Source organism: Pseudophryne corroboree, chromosome 3 (assembly GCF_028390025.1).
Source record: "Pseudophryne corroboree isolate aPseCor3 chromosome 3, aPseCor3.hap2, whole genome shotgun sequence".
NCBI classification, from domain to species: Eukaryota; Metazoa; Chordata; class Amphibia; order Anura; family Myobatrachidae; genus Pseudophryne; species Pseudophryne corroboree.
In genome coordinates this window covers 24047514-24063600 of record NC_086446.1, presented here as the reverse complement: position 1 = coordinate 24063600, position 16087 = coordinate 24047514, and the positions used below count along the sequence as shown (strand labels likewise).

The following is a 16087-nucleotide window of genomic DNA, read 5'->3' as shown; positions in this document are numbered from 1 at the left end:
TCCTTCCCCCATCACCGCTGTCCCCTCTCATTCAGGTGCAATCCATCACGACAAAAAAGATGGCACCTGACTGAGAAGTCTGCCCAGTGTTCCAGGAACACAAATCCCTCTTTCCTGCACCAATCCCTAAGTCACACATTTACCTCCCTAGTCTCCCTCTGCCTCCCTGGGCTAGCGCGTGGCACGGGTAATATTTCGGAGAATATTACTTTAGATGTTCTTGCCTTAAGTTTCTTGCCTAAGTCCCTATAATCTTTCTTAAGGACATCCCACCTTCCACTAACTTTGTCATTGGTGCCAACATGCACCAAGACCGCCGGGTCCTTCCCAGCCCCCCCCAACAATATCTACCCGGTACGCGATGTGCCGCACCCGGGAGACAACAGACTGTACGGCGATCACGGTCCTGGTAGCAGATTGCCCTATCTGTCTTCCTGATAATGGAATCCCCTTGGTGAACACCCTCTGTGCCGTGGAGAGGCCAAATGGCAGGGCCTGGAACTGGTAGTGACAGTCCTGTAATGCAAACCATAGATAAGTCTGATGAGGCGGCCAAATCGGAATATGAAGGTACGCATCCTTGATATCCAGAGACACCAGGAATTCCCCCTCCTCCAGACCTGAGATCACCGCTCTCAGAGACTCCATGTTGAATTTGAACGTCCGTAAGTATGGGTTCAGTGACTTGAGGTTTAAAATGGGCCTTATGGAACCATCCGGTTTCGGTACCACAAACAGGTTGGAATAATAACCCTTGTTTTGCAGGTGAGGTGGAAATGGAACAATGACCTGAGTCTGTACCAGTTTTTGAATTGCCACCAGTAAATTCATGCTTGCTTCTGTAGAAGCTGGTAAGCCTGATTTAAAGAATCTGTGAGGTGGGAGTTCCAGAAACTACAGTCTGTAGCCCTGGGCGATAAGATCTTTGACCCAGGGATCCAGGCATGATGTTGCCCATATGTGACTGAAATATCTTAATTGGGCTCCCACCTGCCTGTTTTCCAGGCAGTGTGGTCCACCGTCATGCTGAAGGCTTTTAGGAAGCAGAACCGGAGGTCTGTTCAGGTGAACCTGCAGTTGCAGGTTTTCTGGGTTTACCTCTATTGCTTTTGAAGGCTGTAGAAGAACCTTTGGATTTACTTTTAAATTTTGCTGTCCAAAAGGACTGCAGAGTTGGAGCAGAGTAGGTTTTCCTAGCTGGTGTTGTAGGAAGGTATGTAGACTTACCCGCCGTAGCCTTGGATATCCACGTATCCAGTTCATCTCCAAAAAGGGCTTCACCTGTGAAAGGTAGACTTTCCATGCCCTTCCTCGAATCCGCATCCACAGTCCACTGGCGTAGCCACAAGCCCCTTTGCGCTGACACTGCCATGGCAGTGGTGCATGCATTGAGCAAACCAATTTCCTTTATGGCCTCCACCATAAAATTAGCAGAGTCCTGTATATGCTGTAGGAGTAAACTTATCTCCCCCGTGGATAAGGACTCTAACCCGTCAATGATACCCCTTTTACACTCGCAGAAAAATCCCGGGATATTGCACGTGAACGCGCATCATCCCGGGATTCTTCTCAGTGTAAATGGGTACAGGGACAATTTCCCAGGACGAGCATCCCGGGATTTCATCCCAGGTCAAAAGCAGGGTTGAACCCGGGACCGTCCCGGGAAGCTGCCAGTGTAAACGGGTATACCGGGCCAAAGGCGACCCGGCACCCGTTTTCTTCATAGGAGGAGGCGGTGCTTGGAGAAGATTATCTCCAAGCACCGCCTCTGGGAGACTCGGCAGTGACGTCACTGTGTCGGCAATATGCCGGGTCAGCCCGCTAATGTGAAAGGGTCATTCCCGGGAATGTGTCCCGGCAAATATACCGGGACACATTCCCGGGAATGAACTTTCCTGCGAGTGTAAAAGAGGTATGAGATTACCTGACCATTTTGCAATGGCCCATATACAAGCAATAGTGGTAACTATACGTGGAATGGTATGTGTTTCAGCGCAAGGACCTTCGATGGTAACGGTGTATGAAGAATAATAAACAAATATATGATTGTGGTAAATAAAAAGTGTTTATTAATTGACAGATGGTTATCACCTGATTAATATGTAGTACATATGACATGAAGAAAAAGAAGAAAAAGAAAAAGGGAAAGAACAGAAAAAATGAGAGGAAGAATGAGATGGGGACAAAATTTAAAATGAATAAAAATAATATATATGAAAATAAGAAATAAAAAATTAATTTAGCAAAAATTCTTTAAAAATGAGGAATCCTCCTTGATGCTTTCAAAAATTGTCCATCAAAAAACTATTTAAATACCAGTATAAAATTCATAGGTGTGAATAAAAGTCACAATTGATGTCTAAGTTTTTAGGTATCCTAGTACTAACAGTTTCCCATATAGTAGATACAAATCTTTAAACATACATCCTCAAAATGCCCTGAAGAAGCCTTACGGTGAAACGTTGGTGAGAGGAGCTTGGATGTTCCAGGACTTAGGTCATTTGGACAACCAGTTTTGCTGGCAAAAAACCCCTCCGTCGATTGAGACAAGGTTCGGAATAAACCTTGACCACAAATCTGATATGGACAAGTGACGTATGTTTAAAGATTTGTATCAACTGTGACTTTTATTCACACCTATGAATTGTATACTGGTGTTTCAATAGTTTTTTGATGACAATTTTTTAAAGCATCAAGGAGGATTCCTCATTTTTAAAGAATTTTCCCTAAATCAATTTTTTATTTTCATATATATTATTTTTATTAATTTTTTTTTTTCCCTTCTCATTCTTTCTCTCCTTTTTTCTGTTCTCTCCCTATGTCTTCTTTTTCTTTTTCTTCATGCCATATGTACTACATATTAATCAGGTGATAACCATCTGTCAATTAATAAACACTTTTTATTTTCCACAATCATATATACCGTATATACTCGAGTATAAGCCGACTTTTTCAGCACTTTTTTTTGTGCTGAAAAAGCCACCTTGGCTTATACTCGAGTCAGCGTTAGGAGGGACACGGAGAGCACAGCGCGCGGCTCTCCTGTGTCCCTCCTGCATCTCCGGCGGCAGTAGCGTGTGTGTTAAAGGAAGTGCACAAACCGGCACTTCCTTTAACACCCGCCGGAGATGCAGGAGGGACACAGGAGAGCCGTGTCCCTCCTTCAGAAGACAGCGCGGGAGCGATGGAGGGTAAGTATCTAGCACTGTGGGGCATATCTGGCACTGTGGGGCACATCTGGCACTGTGGGGCACATCTGGCACTGTGGGGCATATCTGGCACTGTGGGGAATATCTGGCACATCTGGCACTGTGGGGCATATCTGGCACTGTGAGGCACATCTGGCACTGTGAGGCATAGCTGGCACTGTGAGGCATAGCTGGCACTGTGGGGCACATCTGGCACTGTGAGGCACATCTGGCACTGTGAGGCACATCTGGCACTGTGAGGCACATCTGGCACTGTGAGGCACATCTGGCACTGTGAGGCATAGCTGGCACTGTGGGGTATACCTGGCACATCTGGCACTGTGGGGCATATCTGGCACTGTGGGGCATATTTGGCACATCTGGCACTGTGGGGCATAGCTGGCACTGTGGGGCATAGCTGGCACTGTGGGGCATATCTGGCACTGTGGGGGCATATCTGGCACTGTGGGGCATATCTGGCAGTATGAGGGCATATCTGGCACTGTGGGGCATATCTGGCAGTATGAGGGCATATCTGGCACCGTGGGGCATATCTGGCAGCATGAGGGCATATCTGGCACATCAGGCACTGTGGGGCATATCTGGCAGTATGAGGGCATATCTGGCACTCTGGGGGCATATCTGGCAGTATGAGGGCATATCTGGCACTGAGGGCTGTGTACGGCTAGAGCTGCATTTCCCACCCTAGGCTTATACTCGAGTCAATAAGTTTTCCCAGGTTTTTGTGGTAAAATTAGGTGCCTCGGCTTATATTCGGGTCGGCTTATACTCGAGTATATACGGTATTTTTATTATTCTTCATACACCATTACCATAGAAGGTCCTTGCGCTGGAACACATACCATTCCACATATAGTTACCACCTTAGGGGACTGGGGATTCCCTTTATTCCAATAGCAGCATACCTTATACGGTTATATTACTTGTTTCTCCGGGTGGTCTTCTGTTTGCCGGCGGTCGGGCTCCCGGCGCTCAGTATACCGGCGCCGGGAGCCCGACAGCCGGCATACCGACACTTATTTTCCCTCGTGGGGGTCCACGACCCCCATAGAGGGAGAATAAAATAGTGTGGCGCGCGTAGCGCGCCACCGTGTCCGTAGCGTGGCGAGCGCAGCGAGCCCGCAAAGGGCTCATTTGCGCTCGCCAAGCTGTCGGTAAGCCGGTGGTCGGGCTCCCGGCGCCGGGATGCTGGTCGCCGGGAGCTCGACCGCCGGCCAGCCGTAGTGAACCCGTTTCTCCAGTTAGCGCAGCCATTTTACAATTTTCTGTTACAAACAATAGTGGGTCTCTGGGCCGCCCCGGCAGCTGTGTACAGGGATCTGAGAGTGGTCTCGATTTTGCGGTCAGCCGTGTTCTTTAAGGAAGCTGCCCCCGGGACAGGGAAGACTATTTAATGTGACAACCTAGATACCGATGCATCCACAATCGGCAGATTTTCCCAATCTTTCCTATCATCCTGAGGAAACGGGAAGGATGTGAGTAATTTTTAGGGATCTGAAACTTTTTGTCTGGATTAACCCAAGTTTCTTCAAACAGAGAATTTAACTCATTTGAAGCAGGTAAAGTAGCAGAGGATTTTTTGACATTAAAATAAGATACCTCATCCACCTCCACCACCTTGTCAGGAATGTGCAGGACATCTCTAATAGCTTCTATCAGGGCCTGTATTCCTAGTGACAGAGCTGCACCCCCCCCACCTAAGTCCACCTCACCCTCCTCTGCATTTGATACATCATCATCAGTGTCAGCCTACAGGATTTGGGCCAGTGTACGCTTTTGTGGACAAATGGTAGGGGTCTGAGACGCTGGTATGGGAACTGAATCTCTAGTTATCAGGTCCTCCACAGACTTAAGTATTGTGTCTCTTTCTCATTTTGGGACAATTTATTAGAAAATTTGAGATCATCCCTTTAAGGGAATCCAACCATACTGGGTCGGACCCACTAGCCTGAGAATGTGTACTATCCTGAGTACACTGTAGTGATCCCCCCGGGGAAGACAAACACTCTGCTGTGCATGAAACACACTCCCTTGACATTGCAGATGTGAAGGAACACACACACAGGAAATGGTTAAAGCACAGTTAACCCACACAGAGCCCACTAGGGAGACAGAGTATGATGGAGCCAGCCATTCCGTGCCCTTATTGCCAATGCAAAGCAAAGCTGGGTTGCAAACCAAGTACCCGTAATAGGGGCTTAGTGGTCTAATAACGCTCGCCCCCCTTACTATGACCCCCTGGTACTGCTGAGGTAGTATGGAGTCCTTGTGGAGGAGCTGCGCTTCCCTGCCAGTTTGTCTGTGTGAAGCTGCATAGGGAAAATGGTGCTGGTGAGGTGCTGGATCCGCTCATAGTGAAGCACCACCACCTCAATGGCACGCGGTCTTCCCAGTTTTTTATACTGGCTGAGGTGAATTTGGTGCTTAACAGTGGTTCAGAGCCCCTGTAAGCGCTTTGCCATTGCGGGTATTATGTGTGAAACGGCTCAGCTCGTTCCTCAAGCAGTGCAGCCATGCTGATCTTAGCCCTGGAGACGCAGCCTGTACTCAAGAGCTGCGCTCCTACCCTTGTGCCACCATAATAGCCGGTGACCCGTTAACCGGGACGCCGGCATAGTACTCACCACTCTTCTGTCTTCTGGCTCTGTTAGGGGTGGTGGCATGCTGTGGGAATGTACGCTCGCCGTGGTGGGTCTCATCAGCGGGGAATGGGACCATTAACCCTATAGGAGTTTGGACCGTCTCCCCTCTTCCCTAAGTCCCACGAAGCAGACAGGCTGGTGCCAACCAGCCCTGGCTGAAAATAACAAACAGAGAAGAATGTAGAAAACACTCCAGGAGCTTCCCCAAGCGTGACCGGCTCCTCCGGGCACATTTTCTAAACTGAGTCTGGTAGGAGGGGCATAGAGGGAGGAGCCAGCGCACACTATTGATTTATAATGTGGCCAAGGCTTCTAGTGGACCCGTCTATACCCCATGGTACTAATGTGGACCCCAGTATCCTCTAGAACGTTAGAGAAATAGACAAGGCCGATATCTGTACTTTTAAAGATCCTAATCATAAAACAGCCTCCAACCCTGACTGTAGAAAACGGAGGAACCAGCCTAGATGAGAAACCCCCGCCGGGACCTGGCGTCGTTCAAACCAGGTAATGGAGGCTTTCCAAATCCTATAATAATGTTGCGACGTAACTTCCTTCCTAGATCGCAGCATAGTAGGAATGACCGCCTCTGCAATACCCTTCCTCTTCAGCAGCTCCTTCTCAACAGCCATGCCGTTAAACAAAACCGCTGTAAATTCGGGTAAACGAAGAGACCTTGCTGAAGGTCTTCTTGCAGAGGCAGAGAATATAGGTTGTCTATGAGAAGATCTGCATACAATGTTCTGTGTGGCCAATCTGGAGCCACCAGGATTATCGTTACATCCTCACGTTTTATCCGCTTGAGGAGACATGGAGGTAGAGGGAATGGCGGAAACAGATATGCCATCTGAAAATGCCGGGGAGCTGTCGGCGCATCTACCACCTTTGTCGCAGGATTTCTAGTTCTGGAAAAGTAGCATTGAAGTGACAGGACACCATGAGATCTATCTGAGGCTGCCCCCAGTGGGATACCAGAAGCTGGAAAATAGCAGAGATTGCCTCCAGATGTTGTTCCGCCCAGTGAAGAACTTTGGATACTTCTCTCATCGCCGCCCTGCTCTTCGTCCCTCCCTGCCGATTTATGTATGCCACAGCAGTGGCATTGTCGGATTGAACTTGAACCGCCTGGCCCCTGAGCATAGGGAAGGCCTGAAGCAGGGCATTGTAGATCGCCCGTATCTCCAAGATATTGATGGGAAGAGAAGACACCTGAGTAGTCCAATGACCCTGAAACTGACAATTCAGGTTCAGTGCCCCCAACCGCAAAGACTCGCGTCTGTAGTTAGCAGCACCCAGTTCCATGTCCCGAAAGAATAACCTGCCAGCAGATGAGGAATGTGTAACCACCACAGGAGCGCTATCCTGGACTGAGGGGAGAGGCAAACCAGCCTGTGCATCTGGAGATGAGATCCCGACCATTTTGAGAATAGATCCAACTGGAACGGCATGGAGTGAAATCTTCTGTATTGAATCGCCTCGGAGGCCACCATCTTACCTAGAAGTTGAATACACAGATGGATGGAAACACTTGTCTCACTAGAGCTTTCAGTGTGTGGGCCTTGTCCAATGGGAGAATTACCCGTTGTTCCACCGTGTCTAGGATCATGTGAGGAATTGAAGTCTCTGAGTAGGTATCAAGTGAACTCCTTTGGTTCCAGTCTGGCAATCACTGCTCTCAGAGATTCCATCTTGAACTTGAAGACTCTTAGGTACGGATTTAGGGACTTCAAGTTCAAAATCAGCCAGACCGAGCCATCTGGTTTAGGGACCACAAACAAGTTTGAATAAAATCCCTTCTTTTGTTGCTGATAAGGAACTTGAATGATTACATTTGCCTGACACAACCTGTGAACTGCTTCCTGTAAAATGATCTGTTTTTCTGTGGAAGCTGGTATATTGGAAGTGAAAAACCGTAATAGGGGTTGTATCTCGAAGTCGATTGTGTATCCTCAAACAATGAGATCCCTGACCCAGGCGTCTTGACACGTCTGTTCCCAAACACACCTGAAATTCCTGAGACGCTCTCCCACTCTGGGATCCCCCAGGTGAGAGGATAGACCGTCATGCAACAGGTTTGGTGGTAGGTTTAGGATCCTGTTGGGAGGTAGTCGTGGTGGAACGACCACGCCCTCTTGCACCTCTGTTAATGGAAGAGGATCCTCTTTCATGACCCCCGAACTTTGCAGGGGGACAAAAAGATCGAAAGGACGGCCCTGTGTAGAGAAGTCGCCACGGAGGCGCTGCAGAAGGAAGATAAGTGGACTTACCTCCTGTAGCCTTAGAAATCCATTTATCCAGCTCCTCACCGAAAACGGCTACTCCATCATAAGGTAGACCTTCAACCCGTCTCTTGGATTCAGTATCCGCCAACCACTGTCGTAACCACAGAACTCTGCGTGCTGAAACAGCCATAGACGAAAAGATAGCATCCCTATCTCCTTGCCTGCTTCACAAAGATATACAGCCGACTCCTGAATGTGTTGCACCAATATTACTAGTTCCTCCGCTGGGAGATCCTCCTGAATTACTGACACCAACTTCTGTGCCCAGGCCTCAATTGCCCTATTCACCCAGCAGCTAACTATAGCTGGTCTAAGGGTTACTCTGGCCGCTGTATAAATAGATTTGAGAGTATTTTCCAGTTTCCGGTCCGACGGCTCCTTAAGAGCGGTGGCTCCTGGAAATGGGAGGAAGATTTTCTTAGATAAACGAGAAACAGACGGGTCTACTGTTGGTGGGGTTTCCCATTTCCGTCTGTTATCAGCAGGAAAAGGATAAGAAGATAAAATTATTTTAGGAATCTGAAACTTCCTATCCAGATGAGCCCAAGCCTCCTGAAGAAGGGTGTCCAGTTCTTGCACTACCGGAAAAGTCACTGAAGACTTATGCCTAGGTCTGAAAAAAGAAGGCTACGCAGGAGCTGGATCCGAATCAGGAATTTTTAAGATATCTCTTACCGCCAAGATATGTGCATCGATTCCTTGTGAACTTGAATCGGACTCTTCCTGAGGGTATTCATCTTCCGACTCCTGGACAAACTCGCCTTCTTCCAGTGTTGGTATATCATCATCCAATTCCTCTGATTGTAGCACTGCTGGTAAATGGCGTTTCTTAGATACCTGCTTAGAGGGAATGGAGAATTTTTGTGAAGAACCCACAGCTGAAGCTCAGTTTTCCACAGATTTACCTAAATTCTGAGCCCACACTGGCTCAGGTGCTTGTTTCAAAGCTTCTCTATCTTTTCTTGCTGCGTCATGTTCCGAAGATAAGGCGGACATTACCCCAGTCAAAAGAGATAACCAAACCGGCGCCGTCTCCTGAACTTTTGAAGCGGGCTGTGATGCTGACTCCTCTGCACATTGGCCCTCATTCCGAGTTGTTCGCTCGTTAGCTGCTTTTAGCAGCATTGCACACGCTAGGCCGCCGCCCCCTCTGGGAGTGTATCTTAGCTTAGCAGAATAGCGAATGAAAGGATAGCAGATTTGCTATTACATATTTCTTTGCAATTTCTGAGTAGCTCCGGACCTACTCACAGATTGCGATCAGCTCAGTCCGTTTAGTTCCTGGTTTGACGTCACAAACACGCCCTGCGTTCGGCCAGCCACTCCCCCATTTCTCCAGCCACTCCCGCGTTTTTCCTTGGCATGCCTGCGTTTTTTAGCAAACGCCATGAAAACGCTGAGTTGCCGCCCAGAAACACCCACTTCCTGTCAATCACACTACGATCACTCGAGCATTGAAAAAACTTTGCTCGAGCTTATGTAAATCTACTAAGTTCTTAGTTAAATAACTAAGCGCATGCGCTCTGCGTACCATGCGCATACGCATTTTCCACCTAATTGCTGCGTTGCGGAAATCGGCAACGAGCAAACAACTCGGAATGACCCCCATTGATCACAATATAAGGAATTTTCAGAAGAGCACTGAGTAAATTTGTTTCCACAACCTTTACAGGTAAATAATTTCTGTGAGCCCTTAGAAACAGCTCCTCTTCCAGTCATGTTTCCAGTCTCACTGCACCACAGACTTAGGTGTAACAAGAAAAAACGAATTAGGAGGAGAGAGAGAGAGAGAGAGAGAGAGAGAGAGGAGAGCCCTAGAGGGAAGAGTTACCACCTATAATACTGGTCTATGCACCCAGACAGTATTAATATAGTGTTCACTCTAGGATTTTTTTAGGGCAGGGTGCTGACCTTGGGGAGGGCACGTTTTTGATTTGGGAGGGCACATTTTAATTTAGAAGGGCAAAATGATGTACATACTGTAATATGTATGCAGCTGTATTAAACTGGCAGCACATTGCATACCTCCCAACTTTACTGTTCTGTGGAGCGGGACACTTGCGCGGCGAAGCTGCGAGCTCCCGAAAAAGGGGCGTGGCCTACGAAAAAGGGGCGTGGCTTCATTGGAGGACCCGCGATCGCGAGTCACGCCCCCATTTTCATCACTGAGGGGGCATGCCCAGCGCTCTGTGAGCCGCTGGCATGCTCCCTCTCCCTCTGACTCCACTGAATAGACGCTGTGCGCATGCGCACAGCATCTATTCACCGCTGCTCTGCTAAGCAGAGCAGCGATTGACAGAGCCTCCCAACTGACCCCCCCACCGCGGGACACTGCGGCCCGCGGGTGGGACAGCGGGACAGTCCCCAAAAAACGGGACTGTCCTGCGCAAATAGGGACAGTTGGGAGGTATGACATTGTATCTTATAAACCATCCTGGGACACCTTCGCTTCAATCTGACAGCACATTTTAAGTCTAAATGTGCCGTCAGATTGAAGCGAAGGTGTCCCAGAATGGTTTATATAGCATTCATGTGCTGCCAGTTTATTTCTGAAGTGTCTCAATAGGGTTTATATAGTTTATTTAACTATATAAATCCTATTGAGACACTTCAGAATTAAACTGGCAGCACATGTTGCTGTATAAACCCTATTGAGACACTTCAGAAAAAAACCTGCAGCACGTGTTGCTATATAAACCCTATTGATACACTTCGGAATGAAACTGGCAGCAAGTGTTGCTATATAAACCCTATTGAGACACTTCAGAAAAAAATGGCAGCACATATTGCTATATAAACCCTATTGAGACACTTCAGAAAAAAATGGCAGCACATATTGCTATATAAACCCTATTGAGACACTTCAGAAAAAACTGGCAGCACATATTGCTATATAAACCCTATTGGGACACTTCAGAATGAAACTGGCAACACATATTGCTATATAAACCCTATTGAGACACTTCAGAATGAAACTGGCAGCACGTGTTATATAAACCCTATTGAGACACTTCAGAAAAAACTGGCAGCACATATTGCTAACTAAACCCTATTGAGACACTTCAGAAAAAATCTGGCAGCACGTATTGCTATATAAACCCTATTGAGACACTTCAGAAATAAACTGGCAGCACATATTGCTATATAAACCCTATTGAGACACTTCAGAATAAAACTGGCAGCACGTGTTGCTATATAAACCCTATTGAGATACTTCAGAAAAAACTGGCAGCACATATTGCTAACTAAACCCTATTGAGACACTTCAGAAAAAATCTGGCAGCACATATTGCTATATAAACCCTATTGAGACACTTCAGAAAAAATCTGGCAGCACATATTGCTATATAAACCCTATTGGGACACTTCAGAATGAAACTGGCAGCACATATTGCTATATAAACCCTATTGAGACACTTCAGAATGAAACTGGCAGCACGTGTTGCTATATAAACCTGATTGAGACACTTCAGAAATAAACTGGCAGCACATCGTATTTTAAGTTTAAATGTGCTGTCAGATTGAAGCAAAGGTGTCCCAGGATGGTTTATATAACATTCATGTGCTGCCAGTTTCATTCTGAAGTGTCTCAATAGGGTTTATATAGTTCATTAAACTATAAGATTAGTTGAGTGCTGCCAGATTAAAACTAAAGGGGCACCAGGCGACCTATATACAGTAGGATAAATAGCTTAGTCTGGCAGCACTATATGATGTTTGTGTGTCAATCAAACTTACTGGTGGCTGATGCTGCGGGAGTGAGCGTGCTGGTCCCCCCCCCCCCCCTCACACACCGCGGAGCTGGATGAAAATGGCCGCCACACTGATCCTACCCAGCGTCCTCTTTTATAGGGTCATGTACACAGAGGAGGGCTGGGTTTACCTCGGCGGGAGAGACAAACCCAGCCCTCCTCATCTCACCAACAGCCTACAGTATTGCCGAGACCCGAGAGCTGTGAGCGCATTAGCGCGACAAGCCTGAGGCAGCGGCAGGGAGGCGTGGCAGCACGGCGGGAGCAGTGGCATCGTAGCGGGGAGGAGTGCCAGCGTGGCAGGGAGGAGTGACAGCGCTGCGAGAGGAGTTTCAGTGCGGCCCGGCGCGGCAGTCCTTTAGTAATCAGCAGGGCGGGCACAAAAACGGGCAGGGCGCATTCTGACACTCAGAAAAGGGGCAGGGCGCAGCGCCCCGCGAAAGAAGGCTAGAGTGAACACTATTAATATAATGTATCTAACAGCAGGATATTATATATTATAATAAGCAGTATATATCTCCCCCTCAGCAACCCCACTATAATGGAACCTGGGGTTGTGCCTGCAGAGTCCCGTGCACCTGCTACACGCTGCTTTCAGGTCCGTGTAGCGATAAGATGGCGCTCCAGCATCTAGTGTGCAGATGGTTGAGGCTAGATCCAAGTGGCCTAAGGGACCTTTTCCGTCAGGGGGAGGAGCCATGACACAAGGGGGAGAAGCTACACCAGCAGTACAGTTGCTCTAGTATCCACGCCACCAACTATTACCTTTCGTGGCGAGCGTACTTTTCGGGTACCTTGTTCGGCCGTAGCTCCTCCCCCTGGTGACGGGTCTCCTCCCCTAGGTACGTCAGAAGGTCCCTTCTCCCACTCCGATATAGAACCAACCGTGTGCAGATGCTGGGTTGCGCCTAAGCTCCGCCCCCTGCCGTCATGGCGCCTTTTTACCTCCATCCTGCTCCTTTAACTGAACTGAAGCACTGTGGGGACTGTGGAGCCGCCATTGAGTGCTCCGCTCTGCTGCTCTCCCCGCCGCCCGTCACTCCATACAAACCCGCTGTCTTATTTCTTCGAGCCGGTGGCGGCGGACTGTGGGGGGCTCTCATTGCCAGCTCTTATGTAGCTGCAATGGAGACTTCCCAGGACGGAGGTCCACAAGTCGGGGACCCAGGCGCCGACGCCGCAGGGTGGGAACGTGTACCCCCCGGTAGCTTCATCAGTGCAGGGAGTCAGGGGCTAGCTGTCTCCCTGTTGTATCAAAATAAACTAAAATGAAATGAAAAGCAGCTGCAGAGAGTGCCTGGCTCTAAGGGGGAGGGGACATAGAGGGGAGGAGCCTGCCACAGACTAAATTTTTTTAGAGTGCCCCCTTCTATACCCCGGTATAATATCCATCCCCAGCGTCTCCTATGGATGTTAGAGAAACTCATGTCGACCTTTTTACATGTCGAACTATAGACCGGACACCATATTGTCATAGCTTTATATTACACCTGTATAACAGTGACAGCGGGGTCTCGTACAGTAACGGCGGCGTCTGCACCACCTGTATTACGGTAACGATGGGGTCTGCACCACCTGTATTACGGTAACGGCGGGGTCTGCGCCACCTGTATTACGGTAATGGCGGGGTCTGCGTCACCTGTATTACGGTAATGGCGGGGTCTGCGTCACCTGTATTACGGTAACGGCAGGGTCTGCGCCACCTGTATTACGGTAACGCTGGGGTCTGCGCCACCTGTATTACGGTAACGGCGGGGTCTGCGCCACCTGTATTACGGTAACGGCGGGGTCTGCGCCACCTGTATTACGGTAACGGCGGGGTCTGCGCCACCTGTATTACGGTAACGGCCGCGTCTGCGCCACCTGTATTGCGGTAACGCCGGGGTCTGCGCCACCTGTATTACGGTAACGGCGGGGTCTGCGCCACCTGTATTATGGTAACGCCGGGGTCTGCGCCACCTGTATTACGGTAATGGCGGGGTCTGCCTTACCTGTATTACGGTAACGACGGGGTCTGCGCCACCTGTATTACGCATACTTGCCTACCTGACCCTCTCCATGAGGGAGAAAATGCTCTGTTCCTGGACTTTCCTGGTAATGTATGATTGCCATCACCTGTGGTGAAACACCTTTCTTATCAATTAACTAGCTCACCACAGGTGATGGCAATCATACATTACCAGGAAAGTCCAGGAACAGAGCATTTTCTCCCTCATGGAGAGGGTCAGGTAGGCAAGTATGGTATTACGGTAACGACGGGGTCTGCGCCACCTGTATTACGGTAACGGCGGGGGGTCTGCGCCACCTGTATTACGGTAACGGCAGGGTCTGCGCCACCTGTATTACGGTAATGGCGGGGTCTGCGCCACCTGTATTATGGTAATGGCGGGGTCTGCGCCACCTGTATTATGGTAACGCCGTGGTCTGCGCCACCTGTATTACAGTAATAATAGGACACCAGAGGCTGCTCCAGCTGCACTATAACAAGGCAGAAGAGGCTGCACCCCCTGTAGTACAGCAACCTGACACCAGAGCTGCTCAGCCTATAGAATAATAATAATAATAATATAATTAATTGCTGCCAGACACAGCAATGGCTGCTCTCTGCTCCTGCTGCCTTGTGGGAATGATAGAAGGAAGGCGGAGTTCAGACCAGGGGAATATGGCCGCCGCTCCTGACGTCACTACACAGCCAGGGATCCTATTGCTGCTGCTACAAGAAAATGGCCGCCGGTCTCCCGCACTGAGGACATGTATGTTAATAAGCGTTGCTGTGGCCATGGTGTGGGAGGGGAGGGGCCAGTCACCAGGAATCGGCCAGCGCCAATTATACCCTAGATCCGGCTGGTGCGTTCCACCTTACTTCCGGCCCGTGCGTTTCACACACAGGAAGTGAATTTTCATCGTCTGCTGCAGCCTCTCCGTGTCCGTCGAGATCAGGTAATAGCGTCTTACTATACAGGGGGAGCAGCCTGTGGTGTCCTGTTATTATACTGGCGTAGATGCCTGTGGTGTCCTGTTATTATTATACAGGGGGAGCAGCCTGTGGTGTCCTGTTACTATTCTTATACAGGGGGAGCAGCCTGTGGTGTCCTGTTACTATTCTTATACAGGGGGAGCAGACTGTGGTGGCCTTTTTTTATTATATAAGGGGAGCAGCCTGTGGTGTGCTGCTGTTATTCTTATTATACAGGGGGAGGAGCCTGTGGTGTCCTGTTGTTGTTGTTATTATTATTATTATTATTGTACAGGGGGAGCAGCCTGTGGTGTCCTGTTATTATTATAAAGAGGGATCAGTCTGTGGTGTCCAATTATTATTATACAGGAGGAGCAGCCTTCAGTGTACTGTTATAATTATTATATGGGAGGAGTAGTCTTTAGTGTCCTGTTAGTTTATGTTACTGTGGGGATCTTCTAAGACCAAAATATCTGCAATCTCCCTGTATCAGGCCTTTGTAACATATCGTGATTGGTGCAATTTGAAGCAAATGTGAGTGACAGGACCCAGACTCCTGTGTAATCTTATAACAATACTGATGCTCCTCACTTAACAACATAGGGGTGAGGAGGGTTTATTGGTTACTTATTGCTTTATTTCTACAGTATGTTACTTGTGTACTCTGGTGTTTCTTATAATTATTATACTTCTAGACCACTGAGTGTTTACTAGACGTCACATGAGGATGAGATGCATCACTGATTCCCTGAGGATGGAGAACGACAGCAGTCACATGACTGAGAGGATACTAAATCTCACCCTGGAGATCATCTACCTGCTGACTGGGGAGGTGAGGGGATCTGGAAGCGTCACAGTGACATCACTTATATCTATAGTAATAATACAGGGATATGACTGGGGAGGTGAGGGGATCTGGGAGTGTCACAGTGACATCACTTATATCTATAGTAATAATACAGGGACATGACTGGGGAGGTGAGGGGATCTGGGAGCGTCACAGTGACATCACTTATATCTATAGTAATAATACAGGGACATGACTGGGGAGGTGAGGGGATCTGGGGGCGTCACAGTGACATCACTTATATCTATAGTAATAATACAGGGACATGACTGGGAAGGTGAGGGGGTCTGGGAGTGTCACAGTGACATCACTTATATTTATAGTAATAATACAGGGACATGACTGGGGAGGTGAGGGGATCTGGGAGTGTCACGGTGACATCATTTATTTCTCTAACGT

General features: G+C 48.5%; 1 protein-coding gene across 1 annotated transcript in view; it reads left to right on the top strand.

The window, feature by feature from the left end:
* Window positions 1–16087, top strand: part of LOC135057088 (oocyte zinc finger protein XlCOF7.1-like) — a 134819-nt gene that overhangs the window by 79977 nt on the left and 38755 nt on the right. The window contains exon 8 of the mRNA XM_063962987.1: window positions 15545–15673. Within this exon, the coding sequence (XP_063819057.1) occupies window positions 15545–15673 (129 nt within the window). The remainder of the gene's footprint in view (window positions 1–15544; window positions 15674–16087) is intronic.